General features: G+C 38.9%; 3 protein-coding genes across 6 annotated transcripts; 1 reads left to right on the top strand and 2 right to left on the bottom strand.

Moving 5' to 3' along the window:
* The first annotated feature begins 1,326 nt into the window (after positions 1–1,326).
* cdh26.2 (cadherin 26, tandem duplicate 2) lies at positions 1,327–10,014 on the top strand. Of its 2 annotated transcripts, none has more exons than XM_069723188.1 (17): positions 1,327–1,436; positions 1,920–2,039; positions 2,138–2,284; positions 2,717–2,861; positions 2,986–3,167; positions 3,317–3,448; positions 3,530–3,715; positions 4,675–5,009; positions 5,096–5,238; positions 5,333–5,557; positions 5,810–6,037; positions 6,278–6,396; positions 6,722–6,799; positions 6,901–7,038; positions 7,916–7,975; positions 8,150–8,197; positions 8,296–10,014. In XM_069723188.1, exons 1-17 carry the CDS (start codon positions 1,401–1,403, stop codon positions 8,500–8,502), a joined length of 2,529 nt encoding a protein of 842 aa, XP_069579289.1. In that variant the 5' UTR covers positions 1,327–1,400; the 3' UTR covers positions 8,503–10,014. The 2 variants fall into 2 exon arrangements, with proteins under 2 accessions (XP_069579289.1, XP_069579298.1); XM_069723197.1 differs by having other exon boundaries at positions 8,150–8,207; positions 8,296–8,457.
* Positions 10,015–13,956: 3,942 nt separating this feature from the next.
* On the bottom strand, positions 13,957–16,988 carry mtg2 (mitochondrial ribosome-associated GTPase 2). Its single transcript, XM_069723291.1, has 6 exons — positions 16,013–16,988; positions 15,445–15,592; positions 15,126–15,241; positions 14,805–15,023; positions 14,570–14,708; positions 13,957–14,449 (listed from the first exon to the last, which is right to left on the bottom strand). The coding sequence occupies exons 1-6, from the start codon at positions 16,277–16,279 to the stop codon at positions 14,061–14,063; spliced, it is 1,278 nt and encodes a 425-aa protein (XP_069579392.1). The 5' UTR covers positions 16,280–16,988; the 3' UTR covers positions 13,957–14,060.
* Positions 16,989–17,740: 752 nt separating this feature from the next.
* On the bottom strand, positions 17,741–25,281 carry LOC138635703 (calcium-responsive transactivator-like). 3 transcript variants are annotated; one of them, XM_069723324.1, is made up of 11 exons: positions 25,149–25,281; positions 24,228–24,304; positions 24,048–24,132; positions 23,699–23,831; positions 22,997–23,245; positions 22,111–22,275; positions 20,315–20,407; positions 20,013–20,132; positions 19,782–19,909; positions 19,281–19,324; positions 17,741–19,121 (listed from the first exon to the last, which is right to left on the bottom strand). In XM_069723324.1, the coding sequence occupies exons 1-10, from the start codon at positions 25,215–25,217 to the stop codon at positions 19,298–19,300; spliced, it is 1,146 nt and encodes a 381-aa protein (XP_069579425.1). In that variant the 5' UTR covers positions 25,218–25,281; the 3' UTR covers positions 17,741–19,121; positions 19,281–19,297. The 3 variants fall into 3 exon arrangements, with proteins under 3 accessions (XP_069579425.1, XP_069579418.1, XP_069579430.1); XM_069723317.1 differs by having other exon boundaries at positions 17,741–19,324; XM_069723329.1 differs by lacking the exon at positions 19,281–19,324.
* Between the last annotated feature and the right edge of the window lie 625 nt (positions 25,282–25,906).

The following is a 25,906-nucleotide window of genomic DNA, read 5'->3' as shown; positions in this document are numbered from 1 at the left end:
TACCATATTTAACATGACCTGAACAATGAGCTATTGAAGTAAAATATAAATGTACTGCACTGAAAAAGCAACTTTTAACCTTGCGGTTAAGAGTATGCTGGTAGGTTATCAGAGTGCAGTCAGGTTTCTGGTCCCTACATTTTCCCAACTATTACTCTCCTCTCGTTCACTCTCCCTGCATTTTTATGCCCTGCATTTCTCATTACCCCAACCGTTCAAGGAAGAAAGCCGCCCAAACTGAGTCTGGTTCTGTTGCCAAGTGCTTGCTCGAGGGGAAATTGTTGGTTTCTCTATGTTATGCTAGTAGGTTTTTACCTTACAATGTAAAGTGCCCTAAAATTATGTTATGATTTGGGGCTGTAGAAATAAAACTGAATTGGTGTCATACAATGCTTTCTTTCTGGGTTTCTTTTCACAGGTAAAAAAAACTCAGTATGATTAAAACATTACTCATCCATCCCTAGAAAAGTACAGTCATCAAAAAACAGTTGTGACAGATACAAAAAAAAAAAAGTGGTGTTGGGATAATGGCTCAAAAACAATTTTGATGTAACTTGACAAAATTAAAATATTTTCAAAATTTACAAAGTGGAAATCAGTCCTTACAATTTTGTCAGATCAGCTTATGCCATTAAATGTAGTATGAGCTGGGTTTACAGGAACATTACAGCAAAGGAAATAAAAAAAAATAAAAAATAAGCGAACCTATAAAGTGTTACATGTCAGGCATGTCTGCCTGGCTGAACTGACACTTACAGTGCAATCAAACACATTAATATAAAACTATACTTTAAATAGTATACTTTGTATTCATGTAAATATTGATTTCATAATGTTATATTTTTACAGTCTTAAACAACATTGTGACAAGGTAGGTGTTTGTAAAGTACTTTTGGTAACCTAAAAAAAAAGTATTTGTTCTCATGAGATTTCATGTGTTTTTAATATAATAATTTTGACCGGAGACACATTGTTGTTTCACTCATGCCTCTTTCGACATGAACCATTGTTTTAATTTGTTTTTTAGCACTACTGTAAACCATTTTGTAACAATGTTTAAAAATAAACAAATGGTGTATTAAAATAATAACCATTATTATAATTTATAAAGAATTATTTTATCAGAAACAGGACAGAATTTTAATCATATTGCTCAGAACAAACAGGCACATACTCAGTGCTTTGTATGTACACACCCACATTGCGATAGTTTTTCTTAGAAATTTCTGCCTGGCTGAACCGATAAGGTCATTTATTGTCCCACAGCCCCTCCCACGTATAGGTATCTCAAGATCAAAACCTCCATTGGCACGAAGCTGAACTGTCTCTCCTGCACATTGAAAGAAGAGTCTGTTATGTGAAGAACTTCCTTCAAAAACAACACATCGATTGGCTGGAATATGGAGAGAATGCACCTCAGTCTTCTTGTTGTACTGGTAAGAATATATCTAAGGTGGCACACTTTTCTGGTTAATATTTTAAAACATTACTTGCTCGTTGTTTAATTCTGATTTATATATCATCATACCTTAAGTGTTTTTAAAAATTGTTTTTCATTCTAAAGATACAAACAACATAAACAAAACTAGAATAATTGTTTTACCCTTAATAAAGGTTTTTCTGTCAATGTGCAAGAACTGAAAGAACCATGAGACACTTAAGAATTGCAGAGATATGTGGAATTATTTCATAGTTCTGGTTTTCAACATTCAAAGTCGGCCACAAAATCAGGGCAATGTTGAGATTACAAATTAAACATTTAAGCATCATATAAACCGATGCTAATTATGTCTGTCAACATTACATTGAGTGACTTGTTTCACTTACTGAGTGACATCACATTCAGTGTTTAAAGATCTTTTTTTAAAACTGTAAATTATCATAAACATATAGTACATCTGTAATGCCATGTTTTGCAGTGTTTGGGAGTCCATGTGACAGCTTCAGAAATTTTGCTGCGACAAAAAAGAAGCTGGATCATAGATTCCTTTTCAATTAACGAAGGCTACGAAGGACCTTTCCCATATACATTGGGCACGGTGAGTACCTCCCAAGCATTAACATAAATTGTACATACAAACGGATTCAGGAAGATCACTACAAAATTTGATGCTGTTGTGTCTTGCATTCAATACAGATAAAAATTGAGAAGAACTTCATCCTTTTCAAGATACGTGGTCAAGGTGTTGATGAGGAACCCAAGGGTGTATTACAAATCAACAGTAACACAGGAGCGATTACTGTCCATCAACCTGTGGACTATGAGAAGTTCAAAGTTTTTAAGGTGAGAGGAAATTAGAAAACAACCAAAACATTGTTCCATTGACAATCTGAATAAGTAAGTATAAAGGGTGGGTGTTTGCGTGTGCGGGTCTGTGCGCGCGCGTTTATGTGTGTGTGTGTGTGTGTGTGTGTGTGTGTGTGTGTGCGTGCGTGAGGGGAAAAAAAAGTGGGCGGTAATAACATCAGTTGGCTGGTGACTGGAATTTTGAGAGTCAAGACTTGGTTTTTGGGGTTAAGGTTAGAATTAGGTTAAGATTAGGGTAAGGGTTAATCTTAGGTATCTAGTTATGATGGTTAAGGTTCAGGTGAGAAGCCAGGGAAAGCATTAAATGAGTGTCCCTAAATACCTGGATGAAATGTGTTTTTGTGTGTGAGCTTGGGGTGTGGAAGATGGTAGTTTTATTATTTCACAATTGTTAACTTTGCACTACAGGTGATCTTTCAGGCAATCGATCACGAAAACCATGTAGTTGACACACAGCTGGGAATTGAGATACAGATTGAGGACTCAAACGACAACTCTCCAAGGTTTGACCATACAAATTATGTGACCAGTATAAAAGAGTCTACATCACAAGGTAACTTTCTCATTTTGAACAATTTCCTGATGTAATCCTTACTGCTACTACTATGAAATGACACAATTTGTCACAATGACCAAAAATGACATAAAACAAAACTCTTTTCTTCTCATACTAACAGGCACTATAGTGATGACCATGAGAGCAACAGATGATGACAGAAATGAGAACAATAACAGCTTTGACTTAAGAATAGTCTCAGTCACTCCTGAACCCCATGGGCTGGAGTTCTACATAACCCAGCTGCCTGGTATTGGTACTGGATTTGGAACTATTTCATTTTACGGATGCCTGGACCATGAGGTGAGAGGTCTCCTCGCTTTATGGCATAATTCATAAATAATAATTAAAAAAATGTAATCTGTCCATCTTTAAATTTACATTTCCTTAAATGTGACCAAATCAAAAATGTTTGATATCAATGTATTTGAGCTGTCTTTTTAACCCATTAGATAGCTGAGAAATACACCATTTTAGTGGAAGCCAAAGACCATGGAAAACCAATGGTGCTCTCCAGTACCGGCACCATCACAGTCAACATTGAAGATGGAAATAACCACCTTCCTGTTATCACACAACAAACAGTAAGCAATTATGTCAAGTAAGGAAATGACACCTGTTATCTTTAATACAACAGTTTCTATACAAAATATTTTTTACCTTAGGGTCCAGGAAGAGTGAAAGAAGGACAAGAAAATATTCTTGTTTCACGTCTACAAGTTACAGACGAAGACACCAAGCATACAGCAGCCTGGAGAGCAAAATATATAATCCAAGGAGAAACAAACAACAACCGCTTCAACATCACTACAGATCCAGAGACAAATGAAGGACTACTGTATGTGAAAAAGGTATACAGAGAGTACACTGAATGAATGTTTTTAAGAGACAGTCGAACACTCAGAGGTGAACTCTGAATAGTTCCTGTAAAACTCTGATGTCACTTTTTAATTTTTATTAACTACCACAAGCTCAGTTTTAAAAGCCATTGGCCAAAAAAAGAGCCACATACTTTTTTTTATCACGCTTTACAGTCGTGTTGAATTTCTGACTTGACTTTTGTACCCACAGACGCGCTTAGCTGTATCAATGTTGGTTGCCCAACCTTTAAAAAGAAGCCACAACCTAACTGTGTGCACATGCACACTCTTGTCTCAGGTGTGTTGTAGTCCCTAAACAAATAGTAGCACACCCCTTCCCTTGAGTTATTGAGAGGAATGACAAAAGCACTGTTACAGTGCTTATGTCACAGGCAGCAATGTTTCCTATTCTGATGCTATTGTTGCAGCTGTAAAACGGTGGATAAGTTGTTTTGAGCATCACAACCCTTATAACATTATTCGTTCCACTAACACAATTCGGTCCATTCGATTTGATAACAATTTGAATGTCTTGAAGAGCTGCACAATATAATTATTTTATCCCCATCCAAGTTAGCATGGGGCCCAAACGAAGGTTAGCCGGCTCTGCCGACAGAAGTCTCTGATGTGCATGCTCTGCTCATAGAGCATGCCTAGTACACATTTATCCACAAACACAGGAGGTGTCATCAGACACCATATATAATAACTCTGTATAATATGAAATGCAGATATTTACCTTGCTGTGATTGGCTTTATGAGCATTGTCTAAACTTGTTTGGAAAAGCCCTGAATGTAACAGATGTTCAATTTTTCAGAGCTCTGCACTAGTTTTCAAATTAGAGATAGCTCCTACAAAGCCCTGCAATATGTGATGTGAAGTTACATGATGACATGAATTTTAACATCTCTCCTCGAGACAACATTCTGATCTTTTTTTCCTTTTACAGCCTCTGAATTACGAAGACAGTCCTACCTTGAACATTAGCATTATTGTGGACAATGAGATCCCCTATTATTCATGCGAAGTGGTGGATCGCAGCACCACTGGTCTTTGGAAAGTAATCACTGTTAGTGGTGTCACTCAAAGTGGCACCCTAATTGGTAAACCGGGACAACGCCCATCCAGCCATCAAGTGACAGTGACTGTGGAGGATGTCAATGAGCCTCCCGTCTTCGATATATTGAACAAAAAGGCTGTGGTGCATGAGAATGTTGAGCCAGGACATAACCTGGAGACATTCATAGCTCGAGACCCTGATGTCACCAGTGGAAACACAGTTGTGTAAGTCTCGAAGACACTTACACATATCAGTCTTACAATAACATTCTACATTAGAATTTCATTGAGACATTTCTGACCCAAAACAGATATAAAAAAGGAGAGGATCCAGCTGATTGGATCACAGTGGACTCCAAGACTGGAAAAGTAACCACGTCAAAGATCATAGACCGAGAGTCCTCCTTTGTTAAAGACAGCATCTATGTAGTCACAATACATGCTGTTGACAATGGTATGACTCTGCAAATTATTTACATTATACAATATTCATCACGCTTTCTTCAACACATTGCTAAAAATGCACAATGCATATTTTTGGTCAACAGGTAAACCTTCGCTGACGGGCACCGCAACTCTCAGCATTCACATAACTGATGAGAATGATAATGCTCCCTTCCTGGCTATAAACACAATTGACATGTGCCAATCTGGTGGACCTTCTCTGGCCAACATCACAGCTTTGGATCTGGATGAAAAGCCGTACAGCGGGCCTTTCAGCTTCAAACTTCATGGAAATGTGAAGGACAAGTGGAGGGTTGACCCTGCGCAAGGTGAGCTCTTGTTCAGGACAATTCGGTTAGAGTCTAAACGAAGCCAAGATCAAATAGCTCACAAAATAATGCCAATGGTATCAAATAAACCTCTAGTTTTGACAGTGTATCAATGATGAATCTTTGGCGGGACCACAACAGTGGGGCCAGTACTTGTGCGAGGCTGAGAAAGCCCTGATGTCCTCTATTCACTTCAAATTAAAAGCCATATTTTACAATATGATGGATAATGCTTTCATTTTGGATTTACAGGGTATTCAGTCAACCTGGTGAAAGAGAAGACAGTTCACTCTGGACACCATGAGTTGCAGCTAGAAGTGTCTGACCTTCAGGGGAAGATGGCTGTCCACAACCTGTCAGTTACTGTGTGTAAATGCTTACACACAGCAAGGCCAAACTGTCACTTAAAAAGAGCTCAAAGCTCTGTAATAGCAGGAGGGGCACTGGGCATTATTTTTTTCAGCATGTTACTGGTTGCAGGTAAGACATAAGTTTAAAATAATTGATTATTATCATCAATGATAATTTTGCCACTAGTTTATCAACAAAAGTAAAACATTTAACATATTTTCACACTTAACCTAAACCTTTTTAATGAAACTGACATAAAAAATTTTTTTTTTTTTTTTTTAAATTCTAATTTGGTCATGAACCTCTCCTCTGGTAAAAGATGAAGTAAGGAAGAAAAAAAAAAACACTATTTGTGTCTTTATGCTATAGGTTTGCTACTTGTGGCTCTTGTGATGTCATGTAAGAAGGAGAGCATACCATTCCCCAACGACAATTCTGGACAACATCTAATGACTGCTAACACTGAGACACCAGGAACTGACTGCAAAGTAAATACCTTTACTACCAACTGACCTATACCTGCTTATTACTGTAGCCTAATACTAACATGCATGCACACACACACACACAAATAATACATATGTGAACACATGCAGACACATACATTTGTTTCAGTTGGTTGTTTTTATTTTAAAGTCTGCAATTAAATGTTCAAGTGCCTATTAAATCGTAAAAAATAACTGGAAAGTAGGCTCATTTTCCTTTCATCTGGCTCTAAGGAGGTAATTTATCTTACAGCAAAAGTATTTTGAATTAAAATAGCATAAATATAACTGTCAGGTACTGCTGTAAAACTGTATTACTGTGTTCAAGGTGTTGTTTGAGCCGTTACAGAGCAATCAGAGCAGGCAAAATAGCCGAATACATCAAGTTACTACGCCGTTGAGAATGGTAAGCGCTGTAAAATACACATTCATGTAATAATTACAAACTCATGAAGAAGATTCTTAAACTCACTTATGTATCATGACAAATGTGGAATTTTTTTCCAGCCATCTATGGTTGATTATAACTCGCAGTCAATCACTAAGCCCTCAAGTGGGACTGTGCCATGTGGCTTTTCAGCAGAGTACGCCATGTGCCAAAGTGACACCCTACTTGAGCAACATCAAAGGAAAAATTTGCATCGGGTAAGTTTGATATCATAATTTTTGCACGACTGGCATCATACTTTAGATTATAAAATCAGTTTTGTCAACAAATCTCATGAAAAGGCTGAAAACAAAAAAATGAATTTATCCCATTATAAAAACCTCATGTATTTGATTTTTTTTGTGCCATGGAACTCCATTGTTACTTCTAAAATTATAACGTTGCACTAGGTTACAGGTTCCTTCACTACAACAGACAATTGCCACTCTAATTTACTTTGAGCTGTTTCCACTTAAACCATTCTACTGTTAAATCCTTGCTAGCTCGCTATAACCACAACTGAAAACAGCGCTTAAATATACACCATAATATTTACTCCTCCTCTCAAGTAATGTTTGCCTGAAAGTACAGTTCTTCGGTGTTAAAGGAAATTGTTTTCCCTTTACAAATGTAATTATATACTTCTGAAAGGGATTAAGCTTTGTTCTTATTTACTTTTTAAGCAAGAACAAATTAACTTTTAGATTTACTGACAACAACAACAAACAAATACAGAAAACATTGCTGTATTTATGAAATTTTGTATGTCACACTTTGATGACCTGACATGCTTTTCTTTCCCTACAGGTGATGACTGACTCAGTAAGTGAAGAATCCTCAATCCACTTCGAAGGTTTTTAGGCCCAAGGACAAAGCTCAATGGAAAAAAAACTTTTACTTGCAGGAACTCTATATGCACAATACTAAAATTTGTATTATTGTTGTTGTAATTATTGTTGCTGTTGTTATCATTGAGTAATTCTATCAGGTTAAAAGAAGCAAATTTCAAGAATTTTACTGAGCCATTACATTTTTCTGTCTCTGAATTCTAACATATTTCAAAAGTATTAACTACATATGTGCTTTATTTTGCAGTCCATGGGTGCATCATCATCCACGACAATGAGACATCAGCAGAGACAATCTCAGCATAGGGTACTGCAATCTACTCTATTTGCCCTTTTCATGTGACATGTCAAAATTTTTTATTTTTTATATCCTCAGAGATAAAACCACAAGTGTTTTTGTCTGACATCTATTGTTATTAGACTTCTGTTTCTGTCATATAAAACAAGCAAATTAATGTAACTATTTACTTCTATTTTCAAGATATGGATGGGACAGCACCAACAATGTGAACAAATTCTACTAAAGAATGTAATGTCAAGTATGTACACAATCCTACAAAGCTGAGGAAATATTGAAGTGTTTTTAATATCTCCTTTTTCTTTGTTTTCCCCCTGTGTATGTTGTAGATTTACACTCTCCAGTCACCGGGCGAGGAACTGGAGGACTATTTACCTCATGTCTATGTTGAGGAGGGAGACTTGGAGCACAACTTTGAGCTTGATGCCATTTCCATGCCAGATTTCCCCTTTGACCCAGACTTGAACCTGGATTTCAAGTTTAGCACTCTGGCTTCAATCTGTATGCCAAGTGACAGCACTTCCTACAGTTCATAAACTTCAGGCACTAAGTTTGATCGAAGCAGAAAGCCATACAACTACATCAACACTTCATCAAAGTTTGTAAACAATGCATTCTTCTTTTTTTTTTTTTTAATCCAAGTTGCCAATCCTGAAGTATAAGTATTACCTGAGACAATATCAGATTCCTTTGGCATCTTTCTGGTGACTTGTAATTTTTTACTACCTTTGGAGAATTTATTTACGCTTTTATCGCTCATATGAGCAATGTTGATGATGAACAGAGAGTGAGCCTAAACAAAGACTCTTTAAAACTGGAAATCATGAAACAATTTCTGACATATACTCAGACAAAAGGATGTTGCAACTATTAAACTAAACTGGGAAAGAAAAAAAAAAAAAAAACACTGCACTTGTTGATGATCAGTGTTTGTTCAAAGTCAGGTGCTGGTCTTATGATCGTGTCCTATGGCATTACGCTTTTCTCTAGAGGTAAGAAGAGTCGAGAAAGCTCACGCAGAAATAGCTTTACCTGCAACACATAACAAGCGCATAGAGTGAGATAAAGGAGAAAACATGTCTCATATTTCACAAATAGTGAACCGTCATCATTCATCACATTTACCAAAGATTATCTGAATATCTGTCTGTTGGTTTAACATTTGAATGAATACGAAAGTCTTGTGTCAAATAATCCTCCCCTAATCCCGGCTAAGTCAGATCTATCCCTTTAATTGCTTGTTAACTCTTTGTTGATCAGATGATGAAGTTTACTACTGTACAGAAATCCAATTGAGTGTCATGAAAATCAAGAGCACACTTTATTATTTTGTGACATGAAGCCTATAGCTACACACCGTTTTAATGAAAACGTTAGCACACAAAAAAATAGTCACAAAGGGCTGTAGTTATGTAGTCGGATGTGTGGGAACATGTCATGGTGAGCTGGGATCTTAAATTATGGTAGCATTTTGAAGCATTAATGGTAAAGAACGGGTATTGTGGGAACTGTTAGGAAAATCAAAACTTACCAAAGTATAGCCTAAAAAGTATTATTTTTTAAGTCTATATGATGTGTATCATACATTTGTCTTTCGCTGTAAATCAATGTTAATGCAATAATTATCTAAAGTGACAATAGGGAAATGCTTTTTACTTTTTTTGGGGGATATCTCAAGATTGATTTTAGGAGAGTTTTCATGCACTGTTTTTGCTAGTTATATAATACTGTTCAAATGTGTCATTCATTTACTCTGCCTATTAGAAGCTGTCAGGCTTTCAACAGTGTTTGAAAAAAAAACAACCAGTTCCCGCAGATCTGTTTTTCTAAGTAACTGTTAATGACATGCAGGTGTGTCTTGTGCAAACAAAACACACCCACGAAAGTATGACGATTAATGATACAGAAGAATGAATTTGTTGTTTTCAGACGGAATGTTAACAATAGGTTTTATTTTTTACATTTGTCTTTGTGTGTTACATGTGTGGATTTGTGTGTTAATATTTGTACAAGCCTGAGTCTGCAGGTGGGTACATGTCCAGTCTATATTCTATAAAAAAAAGAAAAGATCACTTTAAGGTGTGAATTTTTTTTCCCCTTATATCAGATGTCCACACACACACACACACACACAATTTTGTGGTTACACAAAAAACGACTACTTGTCTTCTGTCTTAATTAGCCATGAGGCCCATGCAGTGAAAATATGTACCAATGACTGAATATATACCATTTCAGACAACATGTAACTCAGTCCTAGATATTTCCTTTGCACTAATATTCAAAATTCGGTCACGGTTGCCTACATAAACCTATCAGCCATACTGGCTATGATATCAATCAATAACTTCTCTATTTCAAAAGGCATTCTTGTCATTTGTCACTGGACATTGTTCTTGCTCTGAAAATCATTCAAATAATGAGAAAGATCCGTTTGCTAACGAGTGAACAACAGTTTTCTAATCTATGCTTCAGTTGTGTCAGAGAGTGAAGGATGAAAATCTTAAACCTACGTGAGGTGTTTATTTTGGCAAAAGGCTGGAAGCAAAGACAAATATTTTTGGAGGTGACATTTTGTGACAAATAATCTCTGTACCCACAAAATATTGGTTTGAGGGAACTGTCCCAAATGAGAGAGTATGAACTTATGTGTTGCGCCTGAAATAGCCGAAAAGTTTGAAAGTTTATCTGATGGTTTGGGCCTCAGTATAAAAACATAATGGTAAACTGAATGTTATGTAAACATCAGTTACAATCTATTTTACCTCAAACTATAAGAATTTACTTGCAGCTACAGTATGCAGGCAGCAGTGTGAAAAAACAACAACCTGCAAATGTGTGGGGTCTTTGGAGAAATCGGCTAAACGCTGATCTCAAAAGTAAGTGCACTCTCTGCACTTGTAAATACAGTGCGTGTTGTTTACTTGGGTCAGTAGGCAGCCTGGAGGTAGCAGCGGGACGCCAGCAGGACACCGGGTGGAAGTTGCAGTTCCATCTGTGGGTCTTTTTCAAGATCGTCCCAAATTCTCTCCACCATGCCTGAAAACAAGACCATGCAAAACAATTCAATAAATAAGGACAACTGCAGGAAAGCTAGCAACTGTCATTTTTAATCACATATAATAATGACAGTGTAGAAGGCTGAGCTGTAGAGAGAGAGAGAGGGGGGGAGGATAATTATATATTGATTCACAAAACAGGATGCCAGTACTAGTCAAATTGGCTTCAATTTGCACCAGGTGGGCTGTTGTGTGTCAAGAAAGCACTTGTCTTTACATGAGTCATATCTGATTCATTGAGAAAATATGGCACAACAGCCTCCAAAAACCACATCAACTCCTTGGCAGGAGGCTGATGTAGGCTAGGCAACAGTAGCTGGTGTCGAAAGAGGCCTTTACCTCTTTGGTACAACGGCATTGGACGCTGTTTCTGTCCCTTAACAGATGTCTGAAGGGCAACGGCTACCGCAACCCGTGTCAGCCACTCCACCCACTGCAACATATAAACTATAATTTCTTTTAATTGTTTAATGCAAATTTGGAAAATAATATATCACACAGTTACTATTCCTTTGCTGGCTGGGGCACCCATTTGTTTTATTAATCTCCTTTAACTGAATGCAGGATAAGGTGCACCATCAAAATAAAAAGTATTTTTGCATTAACTGATCCTTTTTTGAAACAAGAACTAAATGAATAAATAACACATACATGCATTTTAACTATCAATGTTATGTACAGTGCATCCGGAAAGTATTAACAGCACTTCACTTTTTACACATTTTGTTATGTTACAGCCTTATTTCAAAATGGATTAAATTCATTTTTTTTCCTCAAAATTCTACACGAAATATCCCATAATGACAAAGTGAAAATAGTTTGTTTAAAATTTTTGCAAATCTATCAAAAATAAAGAACGAAAATATAACGCGTACATAAGTATTCACAGCCTTTGCTCAATACTTTGTTGAAGCACCTCTGGCAGAAACTACAGCCTCAAGTCTTTTTGAGTATGATGCTATAAGCTTGGCACACCTATTTTTGGGCAGTTTCTCCCATTCTTCTTTGCAGGACCTCTCAAGCTCCATCAGGTTGGATGGGGAGCGTCGGTGCACAGCCATTTTCAGATCTCTCCAGAGATGTTCAATCGGGTTCAAGTCTGGGCTCTGCCTGGGCCTCTCAAAGACATTCACAGAGTTGTCCCGAAGCCATTCCTTTGTTATCTTGGCTGTGTGCTTCAGGTCGTTGTCCTGTTGGAAGATGAACCTTCGCCCCAGTCTGAGGTCCAGAGCGCTCTGGAGAAGGTTTTCATCAAGGATGTCTCTGTACATTGCTGCATTCATCTTTCCCTCCATCCTGACTAGTCTCCCAGTTCCTGCCGCTGAAAAACATTCCCACAGCATGATGCTGCCACCACCATACTTCACCGTAGAGATGGTATTGGCCAGGTGATGAGCGGTGCCTGGTTTCCTCCAAACATGACGCTTGGCATTCAGGCCAAAGAGTTCAATCTTTGTTTCATCAGACCAGAGAATTTAGTTTCTCATGGTCTGACAGTCCTTCAGGTGCCTTTTGGTGAACTCCAGGCAGGCTGTCATGTGCCTTTTACTGAGGAGTGGCTTCCGTCTGGCCACTCTACTATACAGGCCTGCTTGGTGGGAGTGCTGCAGAGATGGTTGTCCTTCTGGAAGGTTCTCCTCTCTTCACAGAGCAACGTTGGAGCTCTGTCAGAGTGATCATCGGGTTCTTGGTCACCTCCCTGACTAAGGCCCTTCTCCCCCGATCGCTCAGTTTGGCCGGGCGGCCAACTCTAGGAAGAGTCCTGGTGGTTCCAAACTTCTTCCATTTACGGATGATGGAGGCCACTGTGCTCATTGGGACCTTCAATGCTGCATACATTTTTCTGTACCCTTCCCCAGATCTGTGCCTCGATACGATCCTGTCTCGGAGGTCTACAGACAATTCTTTGGACTTCATGGCTTGGTTTGTTCTCTGACATGCACTGTCAACTGTGGGACCTTATATATATGGTGTGTGTCTTTCCAAATCATGTCCAATCAACTGAATTTACCACAGGTGGACTCCAATTAAGTTGTAGAAACATCTCAAGGATGATCAGTGGAAACAGGATGCACCTGAGCTCAATTTTGAGTGTAATGGCAAAGGCTGTGAATACTTATGTACATGTGATTTTTTTTTTTCATTTTTTATTTTTAATAGATTTGCAAAAATTTCAAAAAACATTATTTCACGTTGTCATTATGGGATATTGTGTGTAGAATTTTGAGGGGAAAAAAATATTTAATCCATCTTGGAATAAGGCTGTAATATAACAAAATGTGGAAAAAGTGAAGCGCTGTGAATACTTTCCGGATGCACTGTATGTAAGGCTGATAACAACCCATGAACATCTGAGTTATGGTTTAGTTAAGAGCTGCAGCACTACCCAGTAAATATTCAAAACCTGCTTCATACAGAATATGGTGATGAGTTCAGAGCTCAGTTAAAACCAGCTACCCCTCTGGAATGACAGCCAATGAACAAGTACAAGTTTGCTTCTGTTCTGCTTTTCTATCAGCCTATGTCTTAAGCTCTGTGTTTTACTCCCCACAATTTCTCCAGTAAGCAAGATTTTCTGCCCGAGCTGTATTTACAGTGATTGAATATGGGACATCCCAACAAGCCCTCAAATGTCAATGTCACTACCCCTGAGGTTTCATTTTAAAATGTAAATCATTTAAAATGATGTAACACTCATGACCTCTGCTGGTTCTTTTAGGAATTGTTTTTGCTCTTGGTTTCAATCTACATCTGTGTTCCGAACAAATCCTTGTTCAATATCTGTTATAACGTCAAGCAAAACTTAGAAGTAGCATTGGAAACTTGTTTGCTTACATACATTTTTTCAAATAATCTGCTCTTTGTCAAAAACTGTATGGAAAAAAAACCAAAAACGATTTCAGTGTATTGAGCACTATTACACCAATGAAACACAATTTTCTTTTTTTATTAAACAATTTAAATACATTTCATATTGTCCAGTGTAACTATATATTACAGGGAAATATTTATAGAGCACAAACACATTGTTTTTCCTACCACCTCGTGGGTTTGCCTTCCTCACTACCTTGGAGGTAGCCATCATACAACTCTCTCAAGTGGAGGATGAGCTCCTCTGTGTTTTGTCCTGTGAGAGCCGACACGGGGATGACTCTCTGGGTGGAGTGGCTTTCAAGAGTATCCAACTTCTCCCGGACATTGGGTAGGTCCATTTTGTTGGCTATGATAGCCTGAGGCCGTTGGGACAGACCAGGCTCATACTGGTCCAGTTCATAACGCAAGTGTTGGAGCTGGGTCCAGGGCTCTGGAGATGACAGGTCCAGGACAAAGAGGAGGAACCGACAGCGCTCTATGTGACGCAAAAAGGAGATGCCCAAGCCTCGATTTAGATGGGCTCCTCGAATGATGCCTGGGATGTCAGCAACTGCCCAGAGAAAAAGTTAAAAGTACAACATATACAGTGAAATACTGTTAAAAACATTGTTGAATAATATGAATATTTGTAATCTGATAATATATTAATGGTTGGCTTAAAGCCACCTACCTGCCACTTGCTCATGATCCCTGTACTGGACGATCCCTACATGTGGGTTGAGTGTTGTAAAAGGGTAAGCAGCCACAGCAGGCCTGGCATTTGAGATGGCTCTCAAAAGTGAGGATTTTCCAGCATTTGGAAACCCAACCTGATTGGATAAAGACAATAAAAATAGTTTAACTCATTTGCAATGTTGAAAAGCCACATAACAGTCTTCTCTTGACAAATCGATATTCTTTCTGACCAGTCCAGCATGGGCTATGGTGCGCAGCTCCAGCTGAAGGACCCGCTCCTGGCCTGCTACTCCTGGGGTTGCGGTCATTGGGGCTCGGACCTCATTAGAAAGAAAGAATCTATTCCCCTTTCCTCCAGCCCCCCCGAATACAGCCAGATATTCCTGGCCATGCTCAGCGAGGTCCACTATGGTTTGGCCCTTCTCTTTCACTACAGTTCCTAATGGTACCTTAATAAATGGAAAAAACATCACAGGAGGGGTTAAGTCAGGCCAGAAACATGCGAGTGCCTGTAAATTGTATAACATTCATGGTCAAATGCATGAACTCACACAAATGTAAGTTGGGCTGCCGTTCCGACCATAACAGTTCTTTCTGCTACCTGATTGGCCATGCTCTCCCTTGTAAACCGGAACTACTTGTGCCAAAGATTTCACAAAACGGTCAGCTGAAAGCACACAAATAAAGATATACGGATGAAACCATGTTATGGCACAATGCAGAAACATTCTTCCAAAGTTCAAATCTTAATTTCATTCCAGACAATATGGCGGGCAGTCTGGAATTTTGACATCATGTTAAAAGAGAGGATGGGGAAATGGTAGAATACCCATGGTAAACACACCAAACCACTTAAGACACTCAACTTACCCTTGAAAATGATGCTTCCTCCATCACCTCCATTCCCTCCATCCGGTCCGCCCCACTCTTTTCGGGGCTCACTGTGAAAGCTGCAGGCGCCTTTACCACCTGAACCAGCCGCCAGCTTCACACGCCGATAGTCTATGAAGTGACGGGTCTGTGGGCCACATCAAGAAATAATCACAGTCAACTAACCTATGATTAGTGATCACGACATAACATCAGGAGAGTGGAAATCTGCCATTGCAAAAAGGACTCCTGCAAACTTGGAAGGCATATTCAGTGGAAGAGTGGCAGACACTGCCAGCAGACAGGATCAAGAGGCTTTCCAGATAAGAACCATTTAGTGGCTTTCAGGCTTATCAGAATTTTTTTTTTTTTTTTTTTTTTTTTTACCAAAACAATAGGAGACTTTTGTTAAGGTGAACACGTGTTTTCCACAGTTACTTTTAATATTGTAAAAAAAAAAAAAATCCACATACATAAATAACAGACTGACTTCAAACGTATTTTGGACCATTTTGTCAAGCAACTGCAACTGGGTTGCGGAAATGAACAATAAAGCTCAAATACATACCAGCTCCTTTTCAGACATCTCTTTCTTCTTCGGGTTTCCTCGGACTTTGGCGGACAGCCTGCTGGATGTGCTGACATCTCGGACACCACCGGCTGTCCGTCTCCACAGCGCTGATGCTGGAGAACAACCAAGACTGAACGAGCTCCACTCGTCCCTTCCAGCTTCTCGTCCCAACACGCATCTTAAAAGTGTGTCCGAAGAAGGCCAACGAGAGCGTTTAACTCTCGACAACGCTGCCAACATTTGTGCCGTCCGTTTAATCGACATGCATTTAAAAGTCGCTAACTACGGTTTGTCAATGTCAACTCAACCGTTTTGCCTCTAACCATATCGCCAAAAAAAAAAAAAAAAAAGGGTTAATTCACGGATATAAAACTGGTAAAATCATCAAGTCAATTCAAGAAGGACATAACAGCAACCATGCAACTACCGAAGCCGTGAAGCGACATATGTGATTAGTCGATTGTCAAAGAAAGGCATCCGTTTGCTTTTGCTCTGAGGCCCTCTACCGCCACCTTCTGTGCTGGAATGTGTGACGACGGGGAGAACAGAGAAAACAGGACAGGACAGGAAAGGGTGAGAGATCTTCAAATATATTAACTCGTTCACAAAAGTCTCCAAAAAAAACTATATCTGTGAAGTTTTAACACATTAGCTCTGATCTAATAACGGTACTTTTAAGTGTGATAATAACTACCATTAAATGTGACTTCTCAATCCTTGACAAATACACAAATTACAGACACACAAAAGGTGAATGTCAGTTTATTTTTATATAACAAATAGTAACAAAAGACAGCAGAAAAGATCAGGCAATGCAGTCTTACAATAGATAAATTGATAACATTCATATTTGGATTATGCACATCAAACTTGACCTTCTCAAACATATGTGCAAACACACACACACGCACACGCACGCGCATGCACGCGCACAGACACACACACACACACACACACACACACACACACACACACACACACACACACACACACACACAAAGGCATACCACCCACAAGTGATGACACACTACATTGAACTGGAAAAGACTTGCCATACATGTTCAGTTCACAGTAAAATGAGATACTGATAACAATTCATTACAGTATAGAGATGCCTGTGATTGTCAGTGTTGAGTGGTACATAGTTATTTAGCTGTTTGACAGCCAGGTATCTCCCATTCTTAATTACCCCTGCAAAATGACTATTGTGTTATTTTACCCCTCTGAGGTAAATTAAATTACAACAGAATACTGCAAATTTCCCCTCGGGGATTAATAAAGTAACTACCTAACCCTAACCTAACCAAAGCTGGACCCTCACAAGCACAGTGATAATCCTCATTACTGATCAAGCTGTAAGAAACAGTGACTTGCAAAATGAACAGAGGTGTTGTCTGACTTTTAAATAAATAAATAACATAATACATGCTGATTTTGTGATAGATAGATAGATAGATAGATAGATAGATAGATAGATAGATAGATAGATAGATAGATAGATAGATAGATAGATAGATAGATAGATAGATAGATAGATAGATAGATAGATAGATAGATAGATAGATAGATAGATAGATCTGAGAATATTATGCAATGTCTTAAAGGGAACTGAGAACAAAAAATTATAAAAATATTTTGTGTTAACATTCTCAAAATGTTTTTTATACCATTGTGACAACATTATGTCCTAATTCTTAATGTTTTTAATAGCAATTTTTTTGTGTGTGTGGTCCCAGAATGTTATTCTTTTAGAGCAGGATAACGTGCTTTAGAAACATTATATAAATGTGTTGTGATAACATTATTAAAATGTTTCAGAATGTTTTAGATAATGTTATCCTATCTTTAAGAGTTTGTGAGAATAACAAAAACAAGAAAAAAAAAAAACGCTCACTGAAAACATTCCAACAATACTGCATCTATTCTAGCTAGGTCAAAGTTTTCACTGAAAAAAAATAGTAGGTAGTAAGCTTTATGTTTGTGACGAAAGACTTCATATAAACTATCCATATGTCACATAAATACAGAAATAATTGTCTTAAATCTCACATTGAAAACGGTAACATAACACTGACTAACTAGAGACAAACCGACACTTGTCTTTGTCATTGTTGTATGTCAAGAAATTACAAATAATGATAGAAAGTGTGAGTTCACCATAAGAACCAATCTCAACATGAATGACTGAGTCTATTGCACTTAAACTGAAGTAGAGGTGCAGGACATGTTACTGTCCTGTTCCTGTGTTACTTTGGCTTTTTGAGTATCGCTTGTTAAAAACAGCCTGAATCGCACTACAATACAAAATATCAGACAATACATAAACTATCACTGCAAAATAAAGTGCAGACAAAGTGTCAATGCATTTTTATGTCAAAATCCTTACTGAATGGCATCACAGCATAATACCTCTTAACTCTGCACAATAACGGTCTGTGCAATGCAATGCCGTTGAAAGTATACTGTCAAAAATGCTACCACGATGTAGAATTCTCATGGACAATGATACACATTTTTAAATTTTGATCAGTAAGCTATGTCATAAGACATCAGTAGAGTGAAAACACATAATGTTAGACCACACAGCAACACATCACAGTTTGACTAACACAGACAACCCCCCTGATCAAATCAGGTTCCAGTACCAACATTTTTCACCTTCTTAAAATTAATATTCCTTATCATAAGATATAACATCGCCTCGATAGGATTTAAAGCAAGAGCTGGACCTAGTTTATTAAACAAATATCAAGGAACGTTTCCTTCAAGGCTAATTTGATTTTTATAGCTGCACAGCCTCACAAACCAAGGTCTTGCTCTGTGCATCAAAGCAAAAATAAAATAAAATCATAAAAGTAGGTTTGGAAAAAAAAAAAAGCAAAAAGAATGAAGGTAGGGGATACGATAAAAACAAGTGGCAAGTCAAGCCAAAAAAGAAAGAGAGGAATATTTGCATGTTGCTGAGGCATATTAACTCTACCGCTCCTTTTTATTCATCTATTTAATCCATAGAACATTTTTACATTGACCGTGTTGACTCTACAGGCCACCTGACTTTTCACAAGGGACCAGTAGCACTTCACACCTTCAACTACTTGCTGCAACCCTGTATCAAGCAAAACAGAAGAGGGGAGCATTACATTTAATTTGATTATTTATTCTTAGCTAGAATGATGATTAATGAGAGGATAATAAATCGGATGCAGCCAGATCATCTAATCCACAGCTGAGCCCAATGCTTTACTGTTGAGGTGTTCCATCTTACATTTTCTTCCAACAGCCTTACTGCTGATAATTTCCGTACTGACCCTGAAATGTAAAAAGATTTCAGCTAAATTTAGTTTTCTTGAGACAGACACACAATAAGTATCTTTTTTTACGTTGTCCATTGCATTACAATATCCCTACATAAATCAGCTTTCATCTTTTATCCTTAATTAAATAAGGAAACGGGAAACAATGTTTTAGATCATGGTCAAATACAATTATGGCTCTTTGAGGCAAAGGGAGTCTCCATAGATAGCTGTGTTTTTATCCATCAGCCCAAAATTTCTGCCAGGATACCTAACTAAGCACACATTAGAAGCTGAAGTACCTGTTGTGATAAGAAGGGGAAAAAAAAAATATATATATATATACATAGTCTTCTTCAAACTTTAAATTAAATAGTTAAAAACTAATTGATTGATTTCTATCTAACATTAGCCTTAATAACAGCTTATGCATATATCTTAAAGTAAATAAGTAACGGGGATTTTTCATGTACCTGTTCATAGGCATAGGGCCTCTGTGTCTGCGGTCCAGGGCCTCCCTGGGAGGAGCGGTACGATCCATACTGTTGGCTTTGACCCTGTTGATACTGAGGATACTGGGAAGATGCTCCTTGGCCGGGACCTGCGGTACAGGATTTACATGACCCTTGTGTGTTCGGTTGTTTTGTGTGTGTGTGTTTATGTTTGCCTGAATGCACACACTAGATTATATGAGTTGTTCTCACCGTATCCCTGTGGCTGCCCACTGTAGCCCTGTTGAGAGGAGTACTGCTGCTGGCTGAAGGGTTGCTGCTGGCCAGAGCTCTGCTGGTACTGGGCCTGTTGCTGACTGTACTGAGAGTTACCTGGAGGTATACATGCCAGGTACACTTGTCAGCCATTAATTCTGTGAGTTAACACTTAACTATGGTTTTGTTTCTACGGTTTTGTTTGGAAGCACTTGGACAAACTGAAATGTGAAGTTGGGAAAAAAAATATATTAAAAAAAACAGTTAATGATAATAATAAAAAAAAAAATCCTTGTTACCTCCTTCATAGTAATGCTGTGAAGACTCATCAAACGACCTTTCGTAGCCTTGCTCACCATATGAAGACTGCTGATATGAGTACTCCCCATGACCTGCAGAGAACACGATTCAACTCATGCAAAGACTTCTCCGCTTAAGGCAAAACCCAATGACATACAGAAGAGACATTATTATTCAGATGTTGCAGGCGAAACATTCATAATACATGTGCAACGACAAACTCACAAGCAGAACCTGCATTTTTCAAGGCTACTCACTTCACCATTATTCACGTAGCGCTAAGAAACACCCTGGAGGAAGTTTGCGCTCTCTCCTCAACACACTGCTTTAGCACTATCTGAAATCTGAAATTTCGGCACACCAAATGGAGACAGTACGGACAGACACACACGGGCAGGAAACAGAATTGAGACTAATATCAGACTTAATTTTGTTGAGTACTTTTTGTCTCCAGCAATAACATAAAAACATGCCGGCGTCTTGTCCCATGTATTGGTGCAGATCCTGCAAGACAGGCGACACCACGATTGGTTAACAGTCAATTGGACCAACTGCCCGCTGAGGTGGCCACTAAAGGGGCTGTGGCTGTCATTTATTTATGAGACTATTACAAATGACTATGGATAAATTAAATTGATGTGGCACGTATAATTATGTTTTTAGGGTGTGTTTACAAGTCCTTGGCTATGATTTTTTTTATGGGTTGATATAATAATATAAAGGAACATTTTCTGGGCCAACCACAATTTTAAGGAATACCAATCAAAGTGATGTAATTGCAATTAATAATTCCATTATAAATTAAATGGAGTGTGATTATTTTTAGGAGAAAATGAGGACTACAGAAAGCCAGTTATCAGGGGGCATCTGATCTCTGCTCAAGGGTGGTGTGCAGAAACTCCAGATTCCAAGTCTCACTTTGTTCTTTGAGTTTTATCCAACAAACATAGAATACCGACAGAACAGAAATTCTCTGGAAGATGCAACACACGAGCCATCCACAGTGTAATATCCTTTTCAAGCCACAATGGAGCCAAGTGTCCGTACAGAAATGAACAGTACAATAGAAAACATTTTCATCTTAACTTCTGCAACAATAGCAAAACAATGTCATAGAAACATATATTATACTTCCAGAGGTGACCGACGAGCCATAGTTGATAGAAGAGCCTCAGCAACAGCCTCATAACCACTCAGGGAGAGGCTGGTGAGCGAGTCACACAGCTAAAAAATGAACACAACAATTTCATAACATGGTTCAAACTGGAAATACTTCACCCAGTAATGCAAAGACAAGAGTGTATCAGGTTGAATGAGGACTTACAGCCATGGTACGTGCCTAGCCTACACCCTTCAAAAGACATAACAGGACAGAGGGGAGCTATTATTAGGCACATGCTGACTTAGCAAGTTAAGCAATTTACAAAGACAGGAACCTAATGTGACACAAATGAAACATCTGCAGTCTCCTTCTTGGAAATAGACACATGCTGATGTTTAATATCCCTCTCAGATTATGATCTTTGATTAATATCATAATACCATGACAGAACCAATTAGGAGCTTCAGCAGCAATAGGAGCATTTCTAACAATCTTAAAACTTTGAGGTGAGTCATCCAAAGACACACTTAGATCACCTGGAAACCTGATGACCCATTTCAGTCAGTCAGTTACACACACACATACAAACACACAAACACATCCATCCATCAATGTAGCACTCAAACACAACCCAAACAAACTCACTGAGCCGAGTGTCGATTCAAAGTAGCATGAAGAAGTCTGACCACCTACCTTGCTGCGAAGGGCGGTAGGATCCCATGGGCCTCTGAGACATCATGCTGTTTCCTTGACTGCTCTGACCCATCATGCCCATGGCCTGCTGTCCCTGATAGTGTTGGCCCCCAGCCTGGGCTGAGGAGTAGTGTGGAGTGGCAGATTGTTGGTGCATCATGGAGACTAAGGAGGAGGTGGGATCATCGGTGGGAGAGATCTCATACATTATAATACAGAAATAAATTCAAACTGCATATTAGCATATGTAGGATTCTCAAAACAGAGACTGGCAGAAATGTACATAATTAAACAAATAAACATAGGAGGACGTCCATGGCAATCAGGACAAAGGGGGAAGCCAAAAGGGAGTCCATAGCAGTCAGGGGGTCTCTTAAAGAAAAGTGTCTTTGAAGAGATGCTTTCAAGATGCTGCTCTGGAGTAGAAATGCAAACAAAGCAAGTGAAGTCGGTGCATAAACAGAGGAACAATAAATGCACATGGACATCCAGGGAAAGAAGGGCTGCATCTCAGGGTCAGAGGTCAGAGATAAGAAGAAGTTAAAACTGGAGCAAAAGGGAGAAGGGAAGAGGCAGGAAACCTCTCTGATGAACTGAATGTGTTATTTTGATTGTGACGCTGGCGGGAATTTAAGGACAGATATGCACAGATCCATCTTTTTACAGTATATTTTATCCTAAACACTTGAAAGGTATTACTTTCATCACTCCCTTCTTTTAATTTTGCATTATACCCAAATAACAAAATAGAAAGAAATGAGGCATCTCGCATCGAGTATAGTTTATCATAATTAAGCCCTAAGGGTTTTGTTCAATTCACAAGCCTGGAAGTGTTGCTGAAATGAGACCAAATCCTGATGTTGGGGCTCCTCTAAACCTGGCTCACCTTGGCTGGACTGCATGTTGAGGTTGCTGCGGGAGGAGGAGGAAGAGGATGAAGATGTGGAGGAAGAAGAGGAAGAAGAACCATAACCAGGCCCAGGGCCCTGGATCATGCTACCCTGGGACGAGGGCGCACCGTGGCTGTAGCCGGAGACCGAGCTACCATAGCTGCTGGCTGGCAGGCTGAGGGATGTGGTGGGAATGGCCGACTGCACCTGACCACACTGCTGCTGCATGGGGGCATGGCTGGGGCCTGACGACACACACGCACAGTCAGAGCAGCCAGCACACGTCCCCATGTGAGGCCATATCATGTTAATCATGGTCCCACATTCAGTTCATCTTAACAGGAAGCTTGCATGGTTGTACAAGGAGTAATGAATGTTAAAGATGTATGTAAAAATTAATCAGCAATAGGAAGAAAGCGAAAGTCACTTTAGCTACGATATGACTGTCCATTAGCTGAACTTAAAACCGCAGATACTTGCAGGCAATAAGGCAGTAAAGTAGAGAATCCCTGTGGCAGAAAAGACATGTATCCGCAGACAAACATGCAGCAAAGTCAGGATCAGACGAGCAAACAAGACAGGGGACAGACAACAAAATGGAGCTGCAAGTTTGCACACGGGCTGTGACTTTTTGTGGAAATAATGTTCATCTGGGCCAGAGTCTTTTTGTAAAATGCACATTTATGATTAACTCTCACCATTGGTCATTTGGCTCTGCATTAGTGATGCGGGGGGGAGTCCTGGTGCCATGTTGTCATTGAGGTTGCTTGGAGCATGTCCCCCACTCTGGCCCATCCCACCAGGACCCATTGAAATATTGGGAGTGGGAGGCTAAAAGTGAGGAGATATGTTAATTGCAATGGCAGTCATAACTGAATGACACTGATGAGATTTGTTCATAATATATGCATCTATTTTCTGTTTTCCATCCATTTTGTTCTTTATTTGACTCATTCACTCTCCTATGTACTGATGTTAAGAATACTGTATTTGATGTAAGACTGGACAAATCTCCAGTATGTTTCTAAAATGAAACAACAGACTTACTGCAGGAAGTAGTGACTGCATGTTCTGATTTGAATCAGCTATTGTGGCCAAGTAAACAAGATTTCTGTGCAGAATCTGCTGATACCTGTCAAAAAGAGAACATTTTGCACAGTACTTTTTTTTTTTACCATACCATACTTTCACAAAGCACTGATCAGTAAGGGGGGAAAAAAGACTTACTGTGTGCATTCAGCTGTCTTGCCTTTGCTTTGGTAATCCATTATACATTGTATTAAATGATGGTTTTCATCCAGCATCTTTGGGAGACAGCAAAACAACTTCAGTCCAGAGTATCTCAAGTCGCAGTGCAATGCAATGTATCCACTAAAATACAGATTACTCTTATGAGATTGCTGTCCTGGAGTCTCAGAACTTCAACCAGCCCTGGAATATTTTTTTCTAGGTCACTTTTTTCTTTTTTCTAATAACGGAGGCAAATGAAGACGCAGCTTCTCAGACTCTCTATTTAGGACAACGTTTGAAGGTCTCTATTTTAATGATGGGTTGTGCGTTTTTGCAAGAAACAGCCATTCCGTCAAGGAAAAGAAGCAGCATGGTAATATAGGACTCGGGGTTGTCCTGTGTTGCACATTTCCCTCCATCCTACATTATTGTAGCCTATCTATCCATCTATCCTAAATTATAACCACCTACCTATCCTAAGTTATAACCACCTAAACACAAGAAAACGGTGTCTGCCAGGGGAATAGCACCTATAATCAAACCCAGCAAAGGTATTGGGCTTTAAAATTCTTGGAAAGAACTCCCAAAAATCTAGCCTACAGCTGAAATCTATTTCCCATTCAAAAATATGAACTGTCGGAAGAATCAGCGAGAATGACAGCATCACCAGGAAGCAGGTATCCCGCCAGTGTTGAGCTTTTTTAACGATCGCCTACATCACCGTCATCATGGCTTTGTTTGGCTCGCACCTTCAATTGACTGTAACGTTACAATACCAGTTGCCATTTCTTTGATATTCACCACAGGCTACTTTGTCTGCACTGGAGGAGGATCACACTCTCCCATTCGTATACCAGAATATTGAAACAGAAATGCCGCGACGCTTTAAGATTTTTTTTTTATTATTTTTTTTTTTACCTTTTGTATCGTTTGCTGTGTCACCTCTCCTTTACTCCTGGGGCGCGCCGATGAAAACGCCACCGACATTTTGTCATATGGGAAATAAAGGCGCTTCTTTTATTCTAATATTTATTATCTTGAGCGCAGCCTCTATTTGGTTACATAGTTTCTCCATTACCAGGAAAAAGGGGGTATTGACCAAACCAGCTCTCTGTCCTCAATGGAAAGAAACAAAAGCAACTTGATTTATCTGAATGAAATTAAACGTGTAATTTTCAAGAAAATATTCACGTTGATTTACAGGCAGATAGTGACACAAATAATAAACAGTTACATGATTGGGGAACATCCCTGTCCCTCCGCTTTTGGTATAGCCCAGACAGTGAAGCAGCCTACCACTCTCCCTCTGTAAACGGGGTATCCTTTGATTCACGAAAGCCAATCAGTCTACATTGTATACACGCTGCTCAGTGCACTAACAGCAATTGTTGCAAAAGTTGTTTTTTTTCCTACCAATAAATGGTTTTAATGCTCCGCAGGCTTCTACCACAGTTTGGTGTTCATATTTGTTCGCACCATGCACCTGACATCTGCCGAGCATTTAGGTATTTACCTCCCATGAGTCACTGGAAATCAGGGATTTCTGCAATTTTCATGACAAGTGATCCATTTACAGTTTTTGTGGCTTGTCATTTAGATGGTCGGACAACATTTCCAATATATTTATGATAAAAAGGACCCGTTATTGTTAGTAACAAAAGAGGTTAAGAACTGCT

Source organism: Brachyistius frenatus, unplaced genomic scaffold, assembly GCF_029030835.1.
Source record: "Brachyistius frenatus isolate BFR_SWC_R1_liver_20210118 unplaced genomic scaffold, ASM2903083v1 Contig_6, whole genome shotgun sequence".
NCBI lineage: Eukaryota > Metazoa > Chordata > Actinopteri > Embiotocidae > Brachyistius > Brachyistius frenatus.
Note: the sequence above shows the minus strand (reverse complement) of the source record. Positions and strands in the feature narration are given on the sequence as shown.

Excerpts from the sequence above, each read along its gene's own strand:
- cdh26.2 (XM_069723188.1), top strand. The coding sequence starts at position 1,401 with ATGGAGAGAATGCACCTCAGTCTTCTTGTTGTACTG. Across the intron at positions 2,862-2,985 it reads AAAAGAGTCTACATCACAAG|GCACTATAGTGATGACCATG; the intron begins GTAACTTTCTCA and ends TCATACTAACAG. Across the intron at positions 5,239-5,332 it reads AATACATGCTGTTGACAATG|GTAAACCTTCGCTGACGGGC; the intron begins GTATGACTCTGC and ends TTTGGTCAACAG.
- mtg2 (XM_069723291.1), bottom strand. The coding sequence starts at position 16,279 with ATGTCGATTAAACGGACGGCACAAATGTTGGCAGCGTTGTCGAGAGTT. Across the intron at positions 15,242-15,444 it reads AGGAAGCATCATTTTCAAGG|CTGACCGTTTTGTGAAATCT; the intron begins GTAAGTTGAGTG and ends GTGTGCTTTCAG. Across the intron at positions 15,024-15,125 it reads GCAGCCCAACTTACATTTGT|GTACCATTAGGAACTGTAGT; the intron begins GTGAGTTCATGC and ends CCATTTATTAAG.
- LOC138635703 (XM_069723317.1), bottom strand. The coding sequence starts at position 25,217 with ATGTCGGTGGCGTTTTCATCGGCGCGCCCCAGGAGTAAAGGAGAGGTG. Across the intron at positions 24,133-24,227 it reads AAGACAGCTGAATGCACACA|GTATCAGCAGATTCTGCACA; the intron begins GTAAGTCTTTTT and ends TCTTTTTGACAG. Across the intron at positions 20,133-20,314 it reads ACAGCATTACTATGAAGGAG|GTAACTCTCAGTACAGTCAG; the intron begins GTAACAAGGATT and ends GTATACCTCCAG.